The sequence below is a fragment of the Pygocentrus nattereri genome, chromosome 20 (genome assembly GCF_015220715.1).
Source record: "Pygocentrus nattereri isolate fPygNat1 chromosome 20, fPygNat1.pri, whole genome shotgun sequence".
Taxonomy (NCBI): domain Eukaryota; kingdom Metazoa; phylum Chordata; class Actinopteri; order Characiformes; family Serrasalmidae; genus Pygocentrus; species Pygocentrus nattereri.
Genome location: NC_051230.1, coordinates 10,164,371 through 10,186,537, shown reverse-complemented (window position 1 = coordinate 10,186,537; position 22,167 = coordinate 10,164,371). Strand labels below are relative to the sequence as shown.

General features: G+C 38.8%; 1 protein-coding gene across 7 annotated transcripts in view; it reads right to left on the bottom strand.

Annotated features, from left to right (window-relative positions):
* Positions 1-22,167, bottom strand: part of nsmfb (NMDA receptor synaptonuclear signaling and neuronal migration factor b) — a 67,813-nt gene that overhangs the window by 18,394 nt on the left and 27,252 nt on the right. For 2 of the 7 annotated variants that reach the window (XM_017691258.2, XM_037531442.1), the window contains exons 5-10: positions 21,922-21,994; positions 19,797-19,802; positions 16,387-16,455; positions 3,422-3,474; positions 1,732-1,821; positions 405-532 (exon numbers count right to left, since the gene is read on the bottom strand). In XM_017691258.2, the coding sequence (XP_017546747.1) occupies positions 405-532; positions 1,732-1,821; positions 3,422-3,474; positions 16,387-16,455; positions 19,797-19,802; positions 21,922-21,994 (419 nt within the window). The remainder of the gene's footprint in view (positions 1-404; positions 533-1,731; positions 1,822-3,421; positions 3,475-16,386; positions 16,456-19,796; positions 19,803-21,921; positions 21,995-22,167) is intronic. The other 5 variants (XM_017691259.2, XM_037531444.1, XM_017691260.2 and 2 more) reach the window with 5 other exon arrangements.

Below are 22,167 nucleotides of genomic sequence, written 5' to 3'. Positions count from 1 at the left end.
AGACACATTTATGTCTGTGTAGAGAAAATTAACAAACCAGAATTTTGCCAGAGGTGCCCATCTTTTTGCATATGACCATATATCTACAGACCTGTCCAGGGCATTTCCTGCTTTCTGCCCAAAGGTTTGTGCGTGTATATATCCTAATATGTGTAAAATGTATCATTATTAGGGCACCATAAGAATATTATAAGACCTTCTAGGCCTTGTTTACTTGTTCTAAGTTGTATTCGCTTAATAAGACCACTTTCTATAAATAAAATTACTATAAATAAGATGGATGATCTTTTGCAATTCCTACAACCTCATAATATGTAATATATAATAGAAATATTAGATACGCTGACTACATTTAAGATGCTTTAACATACAGATCCTTTTTTGCAAGATTTGGCTGTATTCACCATGATTTTTGGAGGTATGAAGTCATCGCCCTCACAGGCTAATCGCTCAAGCTCTTTCTCTTCCTCCCAGTCCACATCATCATACTCTACTTCATCCAGTGTGCCAGAGGATGCCTGCAGGTCCCCACCTGAGACAGAGAGAGAAAGACAAAATGGAACCGTTCGAGCCTGCTACAGAAAACATTTTAGAAAGACAGGAGGACAGACTCTTGGGTGACTGTTAGTGCGGTAAGCACAGACAGACAGACAGAAAGACAGATATCTATTATCAAAAAAGATCTGTTATTTAACAACACGCTTTCTGTTTGAACACATTTTGCATAATACCATGCTAAATATGCTAAATGTAACAGAAAATGTGTTAAATGTGTTAAATGTCCTTAACGACATATACAGAAGTGTCCAGTTAAGGATACTGTGTGTTGTTCTTAACACATCTGTTTTGAGAGTGTAAATATGAGCTGTAGAAATACAAACACTCAATTACACACAGAGATACACACATACCAGCGAAGATACACACAGAGCCAGACACCACTGCCTGTGTGTGTGTGTGTGTGTGTGTGTGTGTGTGTGTGTGTGTGTGTGTGTGTGTGTGTGTGTGTGTGTGTGTGTGTGTGTTTCCAGTACTATGCCAAGTCAGAGACCACTCTTCATTTATCTAATTTCAAGTCAAAACCACCACTAGGTACAAGTTCATTCTTTAGGAGATATTTCTGGGAGAAATATAGGAGATTAGATATAAGATACAACAACAACAACAAACAATAAGCTGCTGATGTTCTCAGAACAATGAACTGATCACCCCAGAGTCCAGGTCTCAACACCACTGAATGTGTTTGGGATTACTTATAGTGAGAAGCAGAAAATGTAGCTAAGTTCAAAGACTGAACTTTGGAGGTGTGAAAGAATATCCCTGCAGTTTTCTTTAAAACTGTAAGCAAGTCTCTTGAAAAGAATGGAAACTGTCATAAAGACAAAGCCACAATAAATACTGAAACATCTGATATATTTCAGTTGCTGAAGCTTCTGTGTCATTTTCCACTAAATATATGCTGTGTTTCTTCATGTTCTTAAAAAATGAAAAACTGAATGGCTGTTTTGTCTGGGCATAATATAAATGAAGGGTGGTCTCTGACTTTTGTACAGTATTGTATAATTACTTCAGATGTTAGATGTCAAGTGTAAACAGGGCCTGTGTATATGTATTTATGTCCATGTGTTTGTTTGTGTTTTTGTCCATGTATGTGTATTTTTATCCATATGTGTGATTGTGTATGTGTGTGTGTGATTGTGTGTTTGCTAATGTGCTTGTGTGTAGACTCACTATCTCTGGAGTCGTGCAGTGGATCAGGCTTGATGGGGGTGGGATCACTCCAGGAGCGGCTGAAGCTCTTCGTTTTGCGATCGGCGAATGCTAATAACGGAGCGGAGGAGGAGAGCGTCACACACACACTGCCCTTCAGCGCAAAAACACGCTCCTCCTCACACACATCACTCAGCGGGCAGTATCCGCTCTAGTCAGTGCGATTACTGGAGTGATGTGCCCGGATAGGCTTTTCTATCAAACTGTCAAGCTCTTCAAATGGCTGCATGGAATTTACCTTCAAACCTTCAGTCTAATGTCATAAAAAGAAAAGCATGAGTGTAATGTATATTGCTGCTGTCAAATCAAAACCTCATAACTCATTTTTTCTTTCTTGTTACAACGTTTGAGAACATGAATTACCCTTTCAGCACTTTTTCCTAGATTTTCTTTTTTTTTTTTAACCAGGTGGGGTGATAGCAGAGGCTTTCTCTTGTTTGTAGCTGTGCCATTATTTTTATTTAGCTCATAAGTGTTTTATCATTTCAGTGTTATCTTTCCAGTGCCATCTAAATAGATTTATATATTACAAATAGATGTACTAAGTCAATTTACTTATAATTAAAGAATTCATTTGAATGCTTTACAGTTCATAATGGGCAAAAGAAAAATTTGAATATATTTCTATACAAATGCATATGGATAGTATTACTGTATAATATGAGAACAGACCGTGTTAATAGTTCTTGAAACCAACACTAAATACTCTTTGGGCTGTCTATAAGAAGTCTATAATAAGTCCCTATATATTTTATTTTGATTATTAGGGACTGAAGAATGCTAAGTATTCTATGTAAATCAATTGTTTGTGATTACAAACAACCAGAAACACCACACTTGAGTTTGGCATGTTTTATTATCCTCAATGCTGGGAAACAACACTGTATTTTAAAACCACCTAAACAAATATTACAGCTTAGAGAAAAAGCTTGCATTTCTGTGAGGGCCAAGAAATTCTGAAGCCTACAGTGACTAGACGGTAGCTGACTAGAGCAAGATGCTGCTCATCTGGCACAGGCCAGCTTGCCTCTGCCACCACTGCTATAGTGACAACCTGATCCACATCACATTTTGAAAATAGATGGTGGCTTTGAATTTTGGCCATAAAATTAGTACATACCACATAAAAACTGGGGCTGGCTTGCATCAATAAGAGTCCTTAGGCAAGACTCCTAATGCTACAATCACATCATGAATAAATCACAGTAACATGAATAAATTAAACATTCCTTTGGATAAGAGCATTTGCAAATGCCTAGATGTAAACATTAGGAAGCATATACCAGTCTGTCAGTTACATTGTAATGACTGTATCTCATTCAAGCTGTGCAGCATGTATTTAATGGTAGGAGAGACACTGCCTTTATATTGTGTGATTTCCTGGTGCATGGCTTGAAAATTACTTGGAATAAAATCTTGCTACATTCATTTACATTAAAGAATTGGTTTAGTTCTTCTATGAAGCTCCAATTTCAGAGATACAAGGTTCTGTTATGACAGCAATATGCTTGAAAATAAACTCATTAGATCCAATGATTTATTTTCATAATTCAAGTTCATTTGGAGCAACATGTAATCAGGATGAGAACAATACAAATGGGGCGGAATACCATGTACGCACACTTAACGTAAAAAGTAAGAAACTACTCACTCTGGGCCTTCATCCTCCTGCTGCCCACCATCCTCAGATGCTTCCGGAAGTTTCTAAAGGCAAGGAGGGTTGAGCGGACGAGAGAGGATTAGGGAGAGAGGTGAAAAGTCAGAAAGAGACAACATTACCAGTCATTCAGATCTGATACAGCCAAGCTTCATAACAGATAAGGAAGAGTGTTTGAAGTTACACAAGATATCACACGTGTTTTGAACCCGTGGTCACTGTCTTTTCTGAATGGCATCAGTTACATAATGAATGTCAAGAAATTTAAAAAATGACAAAAAATAAAACAATATTAGTCTTTACACAAAGCAAGACTATACACAATAGTAACATTTCTTCAAACTTAAATTTGATGAAAAGCATTGCCAGTAAAACAGGACGCTATGGAGCATCCACATATGAGCCTAAGGTTACCATGATCAGTGCCAAGCATCAGCTAGAGGGGTACCAAGGCCCTTTGCTTCCAGGCAAGAATTGCTTCTAGACCCGTATGACCATATGCTTTGATACACCTGCAAATTCAGCTACTTCCTTCACACTATGGCCTTTGGCACACCCAAATGCAATCACTCCTTTTTGCCAATCATTAACATTTGCTTTGCAACCCATTTTCCACACATCGAATGAGACAATCACTACACTATACCACCTTTTCTCAATCTATGAACCCTGTCACACACTCCGCAGGTATTTATTGCCGGATCATGCTCATGCAATGCCATCTACAGGAGCCTGGAAGTTAATTCCTCCATAACCATGCAAACCACTAAGCACTGTCTTCAGAGCTTAGCTAACAAGTAATAGAAGCTTGCACTTTCCTACATCATCACACACTTGCCTCAATCTGTGTCAAGTCAATAAGCATAAAGCAATCTAGCCAAAAGTGAGAAACATAACCATCACTATATCTGTTGTACTTTGAAGGTGGGGGAAAAACTACAGCCACTTTGAGGATGGATTTTTTGGGGCAGGCTGTCTAAAATGCTTTTTCTTTTTTTTCTTTTTTTTGAATGCAGAAGGAAGTTTGATAGCTAGCATTACTGCTAGGAAGGCAAATATCATGTCTGTATTATTACCCTCTACAACACTGATATCTGTATTCTGGATATTCCCAAAGGATTTATGACGTATTTGCTGAATACTAGAATGAGAGAACACTGATCAATGAAAACAAAAAGAATACAAAATTGAGGAATGCAATGCTGTGCTGCAGAATGCTACATAACAAAACAAAAAACATGAAATGCTAGTTTAGGCATTAGTTTAGGTTTAATCTCACAACTTGCTTTTGTGGTTTCTGACACTGTATGACACTGTTCTATATAAAAATGGACAAAAGTGTGTGACCGCTAAAAAAACATAGTAACAGCGTTGAAATCAGAATGTTTTCGTACATTTTGTCCATTTCAACAAATAACAGTGTGACTAAACGGTCACTGTATTGCAGGCAGTCAATTCCAGCTTAACAAAGCTCTTCTCTGCTTCACCTGCAGTTTCTTTGAGCGTTGGATCACCTGCTACAGTAGCAGCTTACCCGAAACCCACCTAACACTATAGTTACGGTCATCGATTGCTGCAGTGGAGCTGTGATGAACGGCCCTGTCCAAACTCATTATTTTCACCACACATCTTTACTTTATGAGCCCTGCTAAGCAGGCTTCCTTATACCAAAGCTGGGCACAAAAACATACCTCTTCTCAGAAAGCCCTGATCTCAATCACAGCAAGTCATGCTGCATCTTTCTCTCATACCTGCCCCCTACTCCACGTTCTGTATATCTCTTATGCTACTTTCCACACCCCCATACTCTATAGCTGCACACTTAGCATCGTGTCACCATGGTTACACATCATGTCTTACTAGACAGTGACTACAGTATGAAGAGGAGCCGGACTGTCCTAGCTTCAATCAGCTACAGGACCAATAGAGCAGCACAGACCAACGAAAAACCAAGAACCAGCTATAAGCAGTAACTGGTATGTCAGATCCAACAGTCAATCTAGCTAGATGGTTTAAGGAGAAATTATCTTGATTTTGTGAAACTGTGGCAACCATTACATTCAGAATATTAGTATTCTGAGATCAACTCCTTAAATACCCTAGCATTTTTTAACTGTCTGTTGTATTTGTCTTATACCATTGATTACACTTGCACACTTGCTTAATTATGCAATCAGTCAATTACAGCAGCAATGTAATGCATGAACTCATGCAGACATGGTTCTAGATCAATGTCATCAAACATTAGAATACAGATATGTGATCTAGGTGATCATGGTGACCATGAGTATTTTAGAAAATGCTGATTTTCTCATGATTTTAAACAAATAAAAACATCAGTGGCAGTTATTTAGGTGGAGAGGCCTTCTTGATTAGACAGATCAGTGGAGACGGCTAGACTAGACCTGTTTGAGCTGACAACAAGAAACCTGAATAACCATTATTTACAACAGTCTCTGCATGTACAACAAATCTAACATTGAGGCGGATGGGCTACAACAGCAGATGACTACATTGGGTTCTACACCTCCAACAACAAGAATCTGAGGCTGCAAATGGTAAACTAGAGTCTCCTAGTCTGCCATGGCAACAGTTCAACAAGGGAGGTGGTGTAATGGCATGAAAAATGTTTTTTGCGCCTCTTAATACCAATCAGGCCTAAGTATTGATGCTGACCATGTGCATGCCATCATGGCAACAATTTACCCATCTCTTATCACCACTTTCAGCCTATCAAGGCACCTTTTCAGTATAGCATTTTTTCGTGAGTGTAAGGTTTTATTCAGACGTTTGAAAACACCTTGTCAAGTTACATGCTTTGTTGATCTTCAAGGTAAAAAAGTTAACACATCCTCTATATGGAACATACTTAAATACAGCATTTTTCTGCCAGTTTTAGTGCACATATAATTACTGGTTAAGCTTAACATATTAGAAAAACATACAATATAAAACCATATTTTATGCTTTCATTTTCCCAATATGTTAAATTCAGCAAATTATGTACACCTGTGTTCACCTAAAAAAAATCAACAAAATGTAAATTCACCAGGAGCATCCATACTTTTGCATATGACTGCATATTTGCATATTTTGCATATTATTAGGTTCACTTTTGTGTTTTTCATGGTTAGTGTGAGAATTCCCTCAAATTGCAAGAACCACATAACTCTCTCATAAATACATAATTTATGTATTGATTTCATAGCAGCCACCAAAAAATTATAATAATCACTAAATAATGAGACTAAATAATAATAATAACTGGATAATAAGTCAGTTTAAAGGCTTACTATGTTATACTGTTGCTACAAAAGTATATGGCAAAGAGAGTTATACTGTACTGTAGTTACTGTGCAATGTTGCAGAGCACAGGTTAAATTTTATGGAGCTGGGCCATTGCAGCAGTATCTCAATACTTCAACCAGCAAGGACATTCTTAAGTCAAGTGATATTGACATTCTAGTGTCCTCTTAGGCTTCCACACAATGAAGAGAGATACATAAAGCAAGGCAGGGCTCTGATGAGGCGGAACTACTGCTCTTTGAGCCACTGTCAGCCATGTGTTTCTATGACACTGTCAGGGTCGGTACGACAAGCGTAGATAAAAAAACAAAACAACAAAGTGTAGATCTTTAAAAGCTTTCATGAACAGAAAAGGCACTCAGGAGTGGCATGACTTTACAGAAGGATCCATTTCTAATTAAACGCTCTGATGAACTGACAGTGATCCCCATTCGTGACGGTGAAAAGGAGTGAGGGTGTTTAAAATAGAGAGATGACTCAGCGTCTGTGTATATATGTGTTTGTACATCTGACTTATTCATGGTTAGACACCTACAGTCTCAAAAAGAAAAAAGCCTCACTAACACTTACAACACAATCACTTTTCTGACTGATGTCAAGATCACTGCATGTGTGTGTGTGTGTGTGTGTGTGTGTGTGTGTCCTACTCTGCACTAATTCCGAGAGAACCTTCAAAACTTGGCGACAGCCTAAAGTAAAAACATCAAACATATTCTGACAAGCACAGGCACACACCTACACAGAGCCACACACTTAGACATGATCTCAAACATCTCTGTGAAAGCTATAATGTATTTTCTCTGGCACAAAAGGGATGAAATATAATGAAACGCTGCAGCCAAATAAGTGCTTAGTAATATCTGGTTGTACTCAGCATTCTGTTTGAACCAGCTGATATCCTGTAGCTATTTAATCTCCAGAAAAATCAGGCCACTCAGGACCTTTAGCATTCTAAATACCCTGAAATAACAATTAAAATTATTAGTAGGTGGTGTGGCATACATGTGGAATACATGTGTGTGAATGAGAGGGAGGCAGGTGGAAAGGTGAAGATGCAAGGAGTAGAGGTCGTAAAGGTGGATGACTTCAAATATCTTGGGTCAACCATCCAGAGCAATGGACATTGTAGAAAAGAGGTGAAGAAGAGGGTGCAGGCAGGATGGAGTGGGTGGAGACGGATGTCAGGGCTGATGTGACAGAAGGATAGCAGCAAGAGTGAAAGGGAAGGTTTACAAGACAGTAGTGCGTCCTGCTATGATGTATGGTTTGGAGACTGTGGCTCTGTCTAAAAGATAGGAGGCTGAGCTGGAGGTGGCGGAGATGAAGATGCTGAGATTTTCGTTGGGAGCGACAAGGATGGACAAGATTAGAAATGAGCAGATCAGAGGGACAGTGAAGGTGGAGCAGTTTGGAGATAAAGCCAGAGAGGCCAGGGTGAGATGGTTTGGACATGTGTTGAGGAGGAATAGTGGATATATTGGTCAAAGAATGTTGGAGATGGAGCTGCCGGGTAGAAGGAGAAGAGGTAGACCTCAGAGAAGGTTTATGGATGTAGTGAAGGTGGACATGGAGATGGTTGGTAAAAGTAGAGGAGGCAATGGATAGGGCAAGATGGAGGCAGATGATCCGCTGTGGCGACCCCTAAAGGGAACAGCCGAAAGAAGAAGAAGTAGGTGGTGTGGCCAAAAAAATCATACGGTATCATTATAGTTTACATTTACAGCATTTCGCAGACACTCTTATCCAGGGCGACTTACAATTTGATCGTTTTTACACAGGTAGGTGAAGGTACTGTTAAGAGTCTTGCCCAAGGATGCTTATTGGTATTGGCCTGCAGCGTGGAAGGCAGATAAGTTACCCACTATGCCATACCAACCACAGTTCTAATGATTTTGGTTTAAATCACAGATATATATTTCTGAGTTTGTGTGTAAGACCATTTTAGATGTATATATCCATATGTAACCTATTTTGGTAGGCTAACAGTGGCTAACTGTTCTTTTACTTTTAATAAGATCTATATTTAAGAACTGAAGAGATTTGTAGTTTTATATGCAAAATAGTAAAATAGAACTCTCATGTTCCTTGACAACAAACTGGGCTTATACTGCAGCTAATTATACAGCAGAGGGTGAATGAGGGCCTGCTCAATGTTTCTTTTCACTGAAACATGGCTCAAAAACATTACAGACTCAGACATTTAGCTAAACATTTTAGCATAGCTTTAGCAGGTTTTGCACTGTTTCTATGTTAAGCATAATTCTGGTATATCAATATAAAGGTATATACAAATATAAAGGACAAAATTTAAACCTTATAAAGAGTTTTGAAAAGTATACTGGATGAACTGCAAAACTGCCCACTGCCAGATACAACTGAACATATAAAAATAAGGGAATATTTTCATAGGAATAAGGTTTGAGAACCTTCAGTAGCACAATACATTCTTAAAAAAATAAATGTTTCTTATAGGTTCTTGGCTTGGAAGTACACTTCTATGAAAAATTTCAAATTGGTATATAACCTTTACATTTGTATGCTGAACGAAAAATGTACCAGCACAGTACCTTTATTTCTAACAGTGTAGCAGGCGACAAAGGATAGGGTTGAGAAGCACTGTTCTATGTAGCCATGTAAATCAAGCATAATGAATAAGTACTAAATCACTCCACCTTTAGCCTCTTCAAACTTACCTAAGCAAGTCTTTTGAGGAACCTTAACAATGGAGCTTTTGCTGTGATTTCTGAAGACGACAGACACCACAATTAACACCTTCTGGCCAGCATTTCAGAATAATAACACCTTTTTCTCACTCTGGAGGGCTGCAGCCATTTAATCCTGTGTGATGGTGTCAGTATTTTTTTCTAGGCTTTGGACACATCGTTAGTTCTCTGCCTCTCTTCAAATCAGTGATACACTGAAGCTCTACCTAAGATCACTGGCTTTGGTGACAAAACTGCTAGCAAATCAGTTGAAACTTAGTAGCGTTGTAGAGCTCAGTCCAGAACTGCAGGTAACTCTTATGCTGCATTAACATTTTTGTACTGGAGAAAACGCACAACAATGATAACGACATGAAGCCACATAAACATGGCGGCATGGTGTCAGCATTACCAACCAAATTGATGATTAACTGAGGAAAGCTTTAGCAGTATCATCATCATCATCATTAACCGCTTAAACCAGATAGGGTCGCAGTAGCAGTTGGGAGAGCAGAGAATCCCAGATGACCCTGTCCCCCGCAACTTCCTCCAGCTCATTCCCGGGAACCCCAAGCAGCTCCCAGGCCAACTTGGAGATGTAATCCCTCCAGCGGGTCCTACGATGACCCCGGGGCCTTATCCCAGTACGCCATGCCTGGTACACCCCTACCGGGAGGTGTCCAGGGGGCATCCGAATCAGATGCCTGAACCACCTCAGCTGGCTCCTCTCAATGCGGAGGAGTAGCGGCTCTACTCTGAGCTCCTCCTGGATGGCTGAACTCCTCACCTTATCAAATAGAGTGTAGCCCACCACGCTGCGAAGAAAGCGAATTTCTGCCGCTTGTATTTGCAATCTCATTCTTTTGGTCATTACCCATAGCTCATGACCATGGGTGAGGGTCGGGATGTAGACCGACGGGTAAACAGAAAGCTTTGCTTTATGGCTCAGCTCCGTCTTCACCACTACAGTGCGGTACAGTGACCGCATTACTGCTGCAGCCTGCAGCAGTCCCAGCCTGCGGCCGATCTCATGATCCCTCTTCCCATCACTCATGAACAAGACCCAGAGATACTTAAACTGATCCACATACCAACCACTTCACACTCAGCTGCAAACTGCTCCAGTGAGCGCTGGAGGCATCAATCCATCGCAGTTGTTCACAAAGTGGATGCTCCCTTTCAGGGATGCTCACTTTATACCCAATCATGACACTCACCTGTTTCTAATTAACCTATTCACTTGTGGAATGTTCCAAACAGGTGTTTTTTTGAGCATTCCTCAAGTTTTCCAGTCTTTTGTTGCCCCTGTCCCAACTTCATTGGAACATGTTGCAGACATAAAATTCAAAATGAATGAATATTTGCAAAAAACAAAGTTTATCCATTTGACATTAAAAATTTTTCTTTGTAGTGTATTCAATTGAATATAGGTTGAAAAGGATTTGCAAATCATCATATTCTGTTTTTATTTATGTTTTACACAACGTCCCAACTTCATTGGAATTGGGGTTGTACAATACCGTGTTCGTCCTGAAATCAGCATGATTACCCTGCAGTCTGAGGCCCATTGTCACTGGCAGTGGCAGAATTGTGCAGTGCGGCTCCTTTAAAAACAATGGAATATTCCATTATTGTTGTTTTGCCACACATTTGACTAATTAACCACATGGATGCTACTAATTACTCACTACGTCATTAAATTCACATCTCCATGGAGAGACTTTCTTTAGTTTGTTTTAAAAAGAAATGACAAAAACATGGCCAAATAGACAAAGACATACACAAACTTTTCATCAAATTGAAGTTTGAATTAAAAGATCTCTTCTTCTGTCTAAAATGTCTTTAAATTGTCTGTTGAATGACTAATTGTAAATGTAATTACATTATAAGTGCTCTTAAAAGTGATCACTATTACTGAAATACTACGTCATGTGGATCATTTTAGTTAAATGACATTACTGGAAAGATCGGTGCCCCCTAAAGCTCTAAGGGTGGAAATCTGATTGTGTATGAAACTGTAAGTAGTTCTGGGCTACTGACCAGGAGAATAAAGATGTCTAGTTGACTGGTACAATGATTGAAAGAGTCTTTGTATTGAGTTTTGATTTATTTGACTGGACTATTGATCTGCTTACATGTGCATACACACACACACACACACACAAGCAGCTATTGTTTCAGTGCCTGTAGGCTGACTGCTGATTAAACAGTCCAGACAGTGGCGTAAAGTGTGTGTTTATTCATGCCTCCATGTCCTTGGTTATGTGTGTGTGCCTGCAGAAGATCATTTTGTAACGCAAGTTGTGCTTTGGACCCCACAAGTGGATGAATGTGACTTTTGCAAGTCCACTGAAAAAGTATTTGAAGAGACCTCAGTCTCTTCGAATAGTCTTTCACATGATGGGCAAGTCTTCACATTTGAGACCTAAACATCAAGCTGGACAGTCTTTTTGAGCCAGTGTGTGTGATGTTAATACATATAGATGTATGATGTGGCCCAAAAAACTCCTGCCAAATCCGCCCCAGTATCTCTGACTTTTAAATGATTATTTCAGGATTTCCTTATTTCAGGATTTCCAGGGTGAATCACAGCAGTGCACACACACCATATTTTACTGATCTATTCTTGCCCATATAAAAAAACTTTTTGTACATAATTTTCATATATTTGAAATATATTTCAAATGCATAGCAATCCATGCCAAAATGCCATTTCTGAATATATTGCCATATTAACAACATATTTTAAAATTCATTTATTTTAAAATGTGTGGGAAAATAATATACAAAGAAACATGCCATTCAAAAAGTCTAATGCACTTCAGTGGAATACTTTTTCCAGTACTTTTCCAGTAAGCTCATCTTAATTATTAGCAAATGATCCTTTAATATGGCAAAAGCAAATGTTGTAGGTACTGATGCACTGTGAAAAAGCACTAGAGACTTGGTATCTTGTTTATTTGAGATATGTATCTGAAAAACACATTTGGGAAATATATTTAATACCTTTTTTGGCTGTTTTCATATTCATTTGGAATAATTTTTTCCCATACGAATCCATAATGAGTAATGCAACTTCTTTCAGTTTTAACAAAAAATTACACATATTGCTATTTTAAGGGATCACCATATAAAAGCTGAATAATGTTTTAGTGGACTGCTTCAGTGGTGTAACAGGCTGATAGCCATGGACTGAGGGATGTCAATTGCGTGTGCTCACTCAATCTGAAGGGGTGCATCTGTAATCGGTATGCATGAATATGTATGCGGGTTCATATGGAGCACTACAGACTAAGAGAAGCTTCCAGCACTGCTGCAGGCACTCTGCTGAGAGGGCTTTAGGTCCAGCAGGTGTACGAGAGAGGAGCTCAGAGCATACTGCAGTGCAGCCATATGAGCCTGGCTTCTTTAGCTGCATCCCTCAGTACCAACGTTTAAAACACAACAGGAGCAACTAACTGCAGCCTGTAGCGATGAGCATTCTAACCATACTTATTATTCAAATATCTCCATTTCTATAAGCAAATGGCATCTGAATATCCAGGTAAGAAAACATACAGCTAGCATGTGATCTGTGCTGGGCTGTTCAGTTTGACTGCACATGATTTAACATAATTCTAGTCAAACTACTGAACAAGAACATTATGCTGTGAAAATACATCCTTCTTTGTTTGAAATGTTTGCATATATAGCTCTGTTAGACTTTGTTATTGTGCTTAAGGGGGATCAGACATGCTGTCAGACAGTCTTAACCAGTTTTCCAGCCCTTTAAATAAACGTTCAGAACAAAAACCATGATAATTTGTGGAATACTATGTTATGAAAAATTATTGGTCCCCAACTTCCTCAGTTTTGAATATCAATATTTAATTTCTAATTTTTTTAACATATGCTTTTATGGTTTTAGATTATCCTACAAAATGTAATATAAGACAAGGAAAACATAAGGAAACACAAAACAGTTTTTCAGTGACCTATATCACCGATGTGAAGAAGTTATTACACCCAAAACAGGTCTGAGACTTTTTGCTGCAACATCTCCAACCAAATGCTGCCAATAACTGAAGATCAGTCCTTTGTATTGCTGTAAAGAATTTTTGCCCCTTATTTGCTTTATTGCTTATTGCTTTAATTCAGCCACACAAAGTATTTCCACCATGAATTGCCCATTTAAGGTCCTGCCACAGCATATAAAGGGGGTTCAAGTCAGGACCTCGACTAGGCCACTCCTAAACCTAAATTTTGTTTCTTCTGAGCCATTCAGAGCTAGAATCGCTATTGTGCTTTGGATCATTGTCTAAGTGCACAACACAATTGTGCTTCAGTTTCAGATCATGGACTGATAACTGGACCTCCAGGATTTTTTGATAGAGAGCAGGAAAGTCTGGTAAAGTTGTTCAGACCGTGAATAGAAAAGCATCACCATACCATCCTAATATCATCATTATGTTCGACTGCTGATGTTTTTATTGTGGAAGGTTAAGCATGGTTAGTTCTTTGATTAAGTAACTAAGGAAGCACTTCCTATTTCACACCAGTGTTGGATAACATTTTTCTTCAATAAATAATCATTTAAAAACTGCCATGTAAAACATTTGCTTAAAACAATTAAATGTCATAAACATGCATAAATAGAAGAAATCAGGATCAAATATCTTTTAACGGTACTGTAGTCCCGGGGAGATCGCCAGCGTTTTTGTGTAATGAATACAGACCACTACACACAAGTGAGAGTCAAACCAGTCTATCTGGATTTGGCTCTTAATCATTACACTATACCAAACAAGTACAATACTGATAAGAAGTTTCATTTCTTCAATCAGAGATGTATATCATCATTAATCTCCAGCAATAAGGGTCACAATATGGGTTACAATCCATCATAATTGTACCACATCGTCAGTCCAAAGAAACGCAATGATGACCGTAAAACAAGCTGTAGAACAGCACAGTAAGCACAGCAGGCTGATAATAATAAATACACAAGTCCCTGTTCACAAGACGATAGGTCTCATTTCCCCGAAACAATCACTCCCTCATTCCTCTCAATGACTCAGTCAATTAGACTTCTCTTGTATATCTGCAAAATTGCCTGGCTGAACAAATTTCATTTGTTCGCACACAGAATACAGAATGTCAAACATTAGCTGAATAAGGTCTTCTGCTCCCTCCTGCCTTGTCGGAAGAAACAAAGAGCCACTTTTAGAGAAGTGAAGTGGCACTAATCAAGCCAGCTGGAGTGAATTCATTCAGTAGCACAGAGCTTGGCTTAAGAGCCAAACGGTACAACAGAATAACACGACGACTGAATTCCTATTAAAATAGCTGCAATCAAGTTGGGTTGGCAGAAGAAGGCTCCTGTTCTATTTCTGTGGCTGTAGGTTGTGGCACACTGCAAGAACCGTTGTTCTTCTGAATCTTTTTTTGAGGTAATGTGGCATTTCCCAGCCCGTCAGACACACACAGTGAGAGATGCAGTGGGAAAAGCATGTGAGGGGGTAGTGTGAGAAGCTGAAGGGATGTTAAGGACACTATGGTCTGAAAACAGCATCATGTCACTGACACGGTGATACAAAAGAGGGAAAAAGGTAGAGGAAAGAAAATGAGGACAGGGGAGAGTGTTTATTGTGTGCATGTTTTAAGCCCATTGTGAGGACCAAATTACTTTCTGACCAAGATGTAGAAAGTCTTACTTACAAATATAGTAACAAATGCTGTCCTTACAAATAGAGCTGTAGGCAAAATTTTGAACATGCGTGGTCAAATCACATGTTCTGTTCATTTTCTGAGTGAAAATAAGTTAACATGTCATCTACAGGAAACAAACAAGCCGGACCTTAACTAGCCTGTTCATGCAAAAGTAATGTGTAAAGATGCATGACTTGTTCCCCTAAATGCTGACTCAACGTTCCTGACTATTTCAGGCTTTATCAGACGACTCGCAGCAGCACACAGACGCCATATTTTAGCGTGTTTTGTTCTTGACTTTTTTCTCAATATTTTTTTTCAACAAAAAATAAGCTTACATTGCAGCTTTAAGTGGAATTACATTGCAAATTATGCACACTCACAAGGGTAATGCAAATGCACATATAAGATTCGATTAGTAATTTGCTACTTGTTTTTGAATAAAGTCCAGATTATGCTGCCATAGACACTAATGGGTTACTTCTTAAATTTGAATTCAGTTTGTAAAATAACATACTAACATGCAAAAGTCCATCACAGCATGGCTTGAGAAAGGTTGCAATAACATTACTGAAAATAATCACTATGATAGTCAACAGCCATTTTGGTATGCTTTACATTTAGCCATAGGCTTTTTTAAGCCATAGTATGTTCATGTGGCCATTGCCAAGTATAATGTCAGTCTGTTGGTGGGATTAAAGCCATACTTCACACATTTTATCCCCTTTTGTGATGTCAGCACTCATCAGCACTCAAACTGTTCAGCTGTTTGTGCCAAAAGAATCTGTTCTCTTTTCCAAGGGAGATAATCTGATGAACACAAAGCTGAATGTAGCAAAACATCCCTAAAGTTGTAGCAAACAGATGTAAAGTAGTTCTAAAATCTGATTGGCTCTTTAAAGCCAACGTACAATTTTGATAAAAATAAATATTTGAACATATCCTCAATAGATTTCTATATTATTGACAATAATCTTTGATTGCGATCAAATTGCTTGGCAATTATAGCTAACAAACATTCATTCATTGGTGGTTTTAGTCAGTGTGTCTAACAATGCACTGCTCTGAGTGGTTACTAAGCTATGTAGGTCTTTTTTTCTCACTGAACTGAAAAGTAATGGTAAGAAAATTCATATTTCAAAAGAAAGAAAGGTGTCCCCAAATAGATATTATGTACACAAGTGTGTCTGTGTGTTGGTGGGGAGAGATAGGGTGGGGGGTCACGGCACTAGGACACAGCACAGCACACGCAGTGGACAGTACCTCTCCATCAGAGCGGTGGCCTCCTGCTCTCTTTTCCTCCGCTTTCTCTCTGCGATGCCGCGGAAAGCCCTGCCGGGATCGGTCACACTGTTAATGCACACGGTCGTGTGTGTGTGTGTGTGTGTGAGAGAGTGCGTGTGTGTGCACGGGGAGCAGTGTAGGGTTAGTCAGGGAAAAATCAAAGGGCCACGTTGTGTTAGAGCTGTGAAAACTGCCAAATCAACCACAAACCAACATACAGTACTGTGCACGAGTCAGAGACCATCCTTTACTCATTTAAGTGATTGTCAAAATGGCTGTTGGTCAGTAAGAAGTACAACTTCTTAAATTTCAGTATAAGAGAAAAATGCAGAAAAACTTATTTATACTCAAAAATATCACAAAAGCCTCAGGAATAAACAAAACACCATTCTTTCAGTATTTAACCTCCACTATTTTCACTTATTCCACCTTCTGTTCTTTTCAGAAATCTTGCTTTCAGTTTTTCTAAGAAATCTGCAGGGAAATTTTTCCACACCTTTAAAGCTCAGTCTTAGAAGTTGGTTGCATTTCCTGCTTCTTAAGATTCAAGTAATCCAAAACATATTCAGTGATGTAGAGGTCTGGACTCTGGAGTGACCAGTAAATTGTCCAGAAAACTCCAGTCTAACCTGTGGATTTTTTGAGATTTGAAGCAAAAGTGGAGCTTGATTTTCTCCTCTCTCTCAAAGTGCTGTTTATCTGATGGGGACAGTTGGTCTACCAGCTCTTGGTTGTTAGTAGCTCCAATTCTACGTCTTTTGCCAATTTTTTGAACTCCAGTTTAAGAAACGCTTGTTTTTTTTAACTTATTTTCTTTTGAATTTCTCATTCCTTATACTAGTGGATTATCTAACCTCCTCAGAAATATCACCTTAAAAATAAAGGAGGTGTCCTAATGTAAATTAAACAAATGAAGGGTGGTCTGTGACTTTTGCACAGTACTGTATATTTACACACACACACACACACACACGCGTGTGCTCACACATGTACGACACCAGGTCAGGAGTAGCAATACTCACAAAAACACACCAGCAGGGAGGTTCATTTCAAAGTGCACTAACTGTGTGTGTGTGTGTGTGTGTGTGTGTGTGTGTGTGTGTGTGTGTGTGTGTGTGTGTGTGTGCATGTGTGAGTATGTGTAAGTGTGTGTGAGTGTGCTGTCTATCATATCTAATACACTGAAAGATTGGCTTTGACAGGGTGACAGAAGATATCGCCATCATCATTGATAGTGAATGTCAGAACCAGATCTGTGTCCTCAACAGATACAGTTAATGACAGCCCAAAGTGAGAGAATAAGAGAGAGAGCATGTGTGAGAGGTGAGAAAGAGACTGAAGAAGAGGAGTGGGGACATATAGAGAGAGAGTGAGAGACAGAGAGAAGGTGATAGAGGAAGGGGAACGAGAGAGAGAGAGAGAGAGAGAGAGAGAGAGAGAGAGAGAGAGAGAAATAGAGGATATAAAGACAAAAGAGAGACTTTAGACCAAAGATTCTATCCACAACTTGTGCATTCTGCACTCCATTAAGTGCCAAGTTGGTGACAGGCTGAGCACTGCAAGTGCCAATATGAGAGTGATTTTTCTGCGTTTCTCAGGTCATCACGCTAAATTGCAACACAAGCCTTTGTATTAAAGCACAGATGAAATTACTGTGTAATTTTCTATGAATCTCTTATACTAAATGTTGTATACTGTTTATTGTAGTTGTGCAACATTGTATGTTTGTGTATTGTGCTACTACAGAGTTGACTTACATCTTGAAGCACTGGATACAATTACGAACGTCATGCGGCAGTAAAGAATCAATCAATCAATATTTCATCTTCTTATATATTAAAAATCACACACATAAACCAACTGTCCATATCTCAGACAATCTTAGAAGATCATACGTAGGATTTACTTGAAAGGTAACATTTACTCGAACCCTAAATGACATTGACAACCTGTCATGAATGTCATGTGCTGTCACGAGTTGTTATGACAGATTATGTCTAGTAATATAACAGATTACTTGAAACCACCATAACAGATGCCATAATGTCTGACATCATGATGGCTAACTAGAGCGCTCAGCTAAAATGACCATATAAAATAAGCTGTCACATGTATGCATCATTATAATTACCAATAATAGTAGCATGACACCTTTATATTACTGGATAAATGTTTATGGCATAAAATATAAAATATATAAAATATGTTTATGGCATGGTTATGTCGATGTTATGCTGCGCCAACCAAAGTTAGTCTTAGCTAAGCAGCTGCTAAGCAATCTATGTTACTATGCAAAACTGCCAGCTGCAACAAGATTACTTACTAACTAGCTATTGTGCTAATTCAGCATTATAGCAAATAAAAAAAAACCTAAAACAGCATAAGAACAATACTAAATGCCTATTCTTATTAAAAATGCAGTTTACAATCAGTGAAAAGGGCTTTTCACACAGCAAGCATCCCCTACTCATTTTTAATGAGAGAAGGGGAAGTAGGCAAATTAAAATGGTCGGCACAGTGGCTAGTGTGGCAGGCAGTAAGTGAGAATGACCCCGAGCCGTGCACATCTGCCTGCCTCTGAGATGAAAAGTTTTCAACCACTGTGGTTGTGACGTGAGGACAGCGCTAGCCAACGAATTCACAGCTTTTGCAGAGGGAAAAAAGGAGGCGCATCTTCTTCTGTTGCAAAATTTCCTGAGTTGTTTTACATATTTTATACAAATACAGAAATTTTCTAACATTTATTCATAATAAAGTTGGTGGCTCTTTGCCTACCCTATTAATTTTGAATCTTATTTTCAATGTTTTTCACAATTTGCATATTTTTCTTCGAAACAGTCCTGCAATCTGCTCAAGACAAACACTAGCCATGTTAGAGTCGCAGCTGCTATAACAAAATGGAAATATTTTGCACATGCCATATGAAAAGCTAGTGCTGACTGAGTTCTGACCAAGACAAACTAAGCCTAGATCAGCATTTGAACTCTAACATGGATCTCAAGCGAGACCTTCACAAACAAAACAAAACCATGCAAACAATCTGTATGGGTGATGTAACACATTGCAGTGTAAAATGTATCACTGAACAATATGATGGAATATGATAAATGAGCTGTCTTAATCTTTTTACTAATCTTTTAGTAATCTTTTTACCTATTTACACTATTTATCTCCTGTCGTATTAGTGCCATTCATTTGAGAGTGAGTAGAGGACAAGTGTGGATGAGCAGATAAAGTTCCACTATAACTTCAAACACTCTGTGCTGTGTTGGAGGAGGGAGGGGAGCGGACAGCAGGACAAATGCAGGACAGCAGCACAGAGGGGACGAGGGGACGAGGGGTAAAGCTCACTCTTCCAGATACTGAGTGAAGGAGAAACAGTTACTCACGATATTCTGTGCAGCCGAAGGTTCAGAAAAGAGGGATGAGAAAGAAAGAGAGAAAAGCAGAAGTCAGGTGTGACAAGCCATCACAATTCTTAAGACAAGACAAGATGATTGCTGAAGAGATTAGAGGGTACGTCGCCCACTCTCTGACATTAGACCAGTCAAGGGCACAGTACTTCTTGGATGAAATCTTCCATCATTCTTCATTAAAATCTATGACTGATGAAAATGAGCCACACATTATGCAGTACTCATCAAACGTTTGGTCACATCTGCTCATAAAAGAGTTTTTTCCTCATTTTCACAATGGTTTACAAAAAGGGTGCCCAAACTTGTCTTGGGAGGCCACAGTGCAATGTTTGTAATGGACCGAGTTCCAAACAGACAAAACATTTTTAACATTATGCTATATTTTTGTTGCTATTTTTAATTCAATTTTAAAAGGAAAATAAGAATTTAAAAGTTATAGTAAAAAAAATTATATTGTGTGTATTTGATGGGCTAAATCAAACATTCTCAAGGGCCAGTTGTGGCATGCAGGCCACAATGATTTGTCTTACAATAACAGTGATGACATCAGAATTATGAAATAACACATACAGCATTATGCATCAATCAAAAAAGCGTTGAACAGCTCAAATTAACCTGTTATTTTAGAATCCTAGTCACTGTAGCCCCAAAATTTAGCTGTGGCCAAAGGCATAATTAAAGGCCCCTGACTGGCTGTTTATTTATTTATTTATTTTTTTAATAAGACTTATTTATTTACCACCCAAACCATCCACACACATACAACAATGACTCTTTTATTCATGCCTTTTATATTTGTGACTGTTGATGGGCCAGTTTTATTCAAAACATTAGCTGTAATGCTGACTGGCAGCTGTAATAGATTCATTAAACTCAGAAGTTGGAACCAGGTGCTTAGAGCAGAATGTATTAGGACAGAACACAAACAAAACACTCAAAAAGAAAATTAAGTACCTTACATGAGCGGACCTGTATAAAAAACATCCAAAAATAATGGGATATTTTAGTTCACTGTCTGTGGCATCAACATCAGCTAGCCCACTTGTCAGCTCCCATTGCATGAATACCATCAGTTAACATCAGACTGACGGCTGTTTTCTTCAGTAACAATGTAGATTGCATGGCATTTTAAGAAACATTATTAAAGGTGGCTGAGCCAAGAAACTTTGAAAAAAGAGAGAATAGCAAGCTGTGTTTATTATTCCATTATCTCTGTAGGGTTTTAATTGCAGAAAAGGGATCATTTGCCACATGATGATCAAGATGTGAAATATTAGACTATAGCATGTCATAGGCCTTGTTAGTTTTGTCTAGATTTTAGTTAATGCAGTACTGAAGAAATGATCAATGGCTGTTCTGCATGGCATTGCCAGGGCATCAAATTCATGATATCCTGACAACAGGGTCAACGCTGTGTCACTTGGGAGCCCTGTCTTGATGTCAGCTTTGCACACTCTTCTTAGAGGGGTATTTTAAGAAAATCCATTCATTTTTGGAAATAAATTCATACATAGGAATCAACTCTAGTATTTATAGTTCTAACATGAACTATGCATTTCATGTAAATTAGCATTTAAGAATAAGTCTTCAGATCAGGTGTGTCCAACCTTTCACTGCTGATGTACAAACTTACACCGACATTTTTACATAAACTGACAATGTGCTGAAAAAAGACAGCATCTAGTACATCTTCAACGGTTCAGAAGAACAAAGAAACAAATGATTATGTCAGGAGACAGGGAAAGAGAAGCCAGATGGATGGAGATACGAAGAGAGAAGACAGTGGCTTAGCAGGGGGCTCAGTTTGTGGGGTCTGTCATTAAGTCATCTAATGGGCAGGTGATAATTAAGCAGTCAGGACTAGAGAAAGCCTGAGAGGGCTGAAAATAACCCAACCCTACTGTAAGCGAGCATGAGAGAGAGAGAGAGAGAGAGAGAGACAGAGAGAGAGAGAGAGAGAAAAACAAAGAGATAGAGAGTCTGTTCTCCCACAGCTCTGAGACTGATGCTGGCTTCCTGAGCCAGTACTTGTCCTGCAGGGCTGAAGTGAAAGATGGCTGGACAGCAGTGTTCAGTGTTATAAATGTGATGTACTCACGCTTGCATTGTGGTGGTTGCCGTCTGGAAGCTGAACATGTTCTCCTTGGGGAACCAATTGTTGGCCTGCTCTTCTGAAAGACAAAAAGGATGGACTCAGAATGTAGGATGGAGTTAGGAAGTATATGGAGGCAGAGGGAGATACATACCACTTTTCAGAAATGCAAAAAAAAAAAAACTGCACTCAAAAAAACCTGTATCCCATAGCAGAACTGAAGGCCCAGACTGCCCCTCTGCACTTGCACTC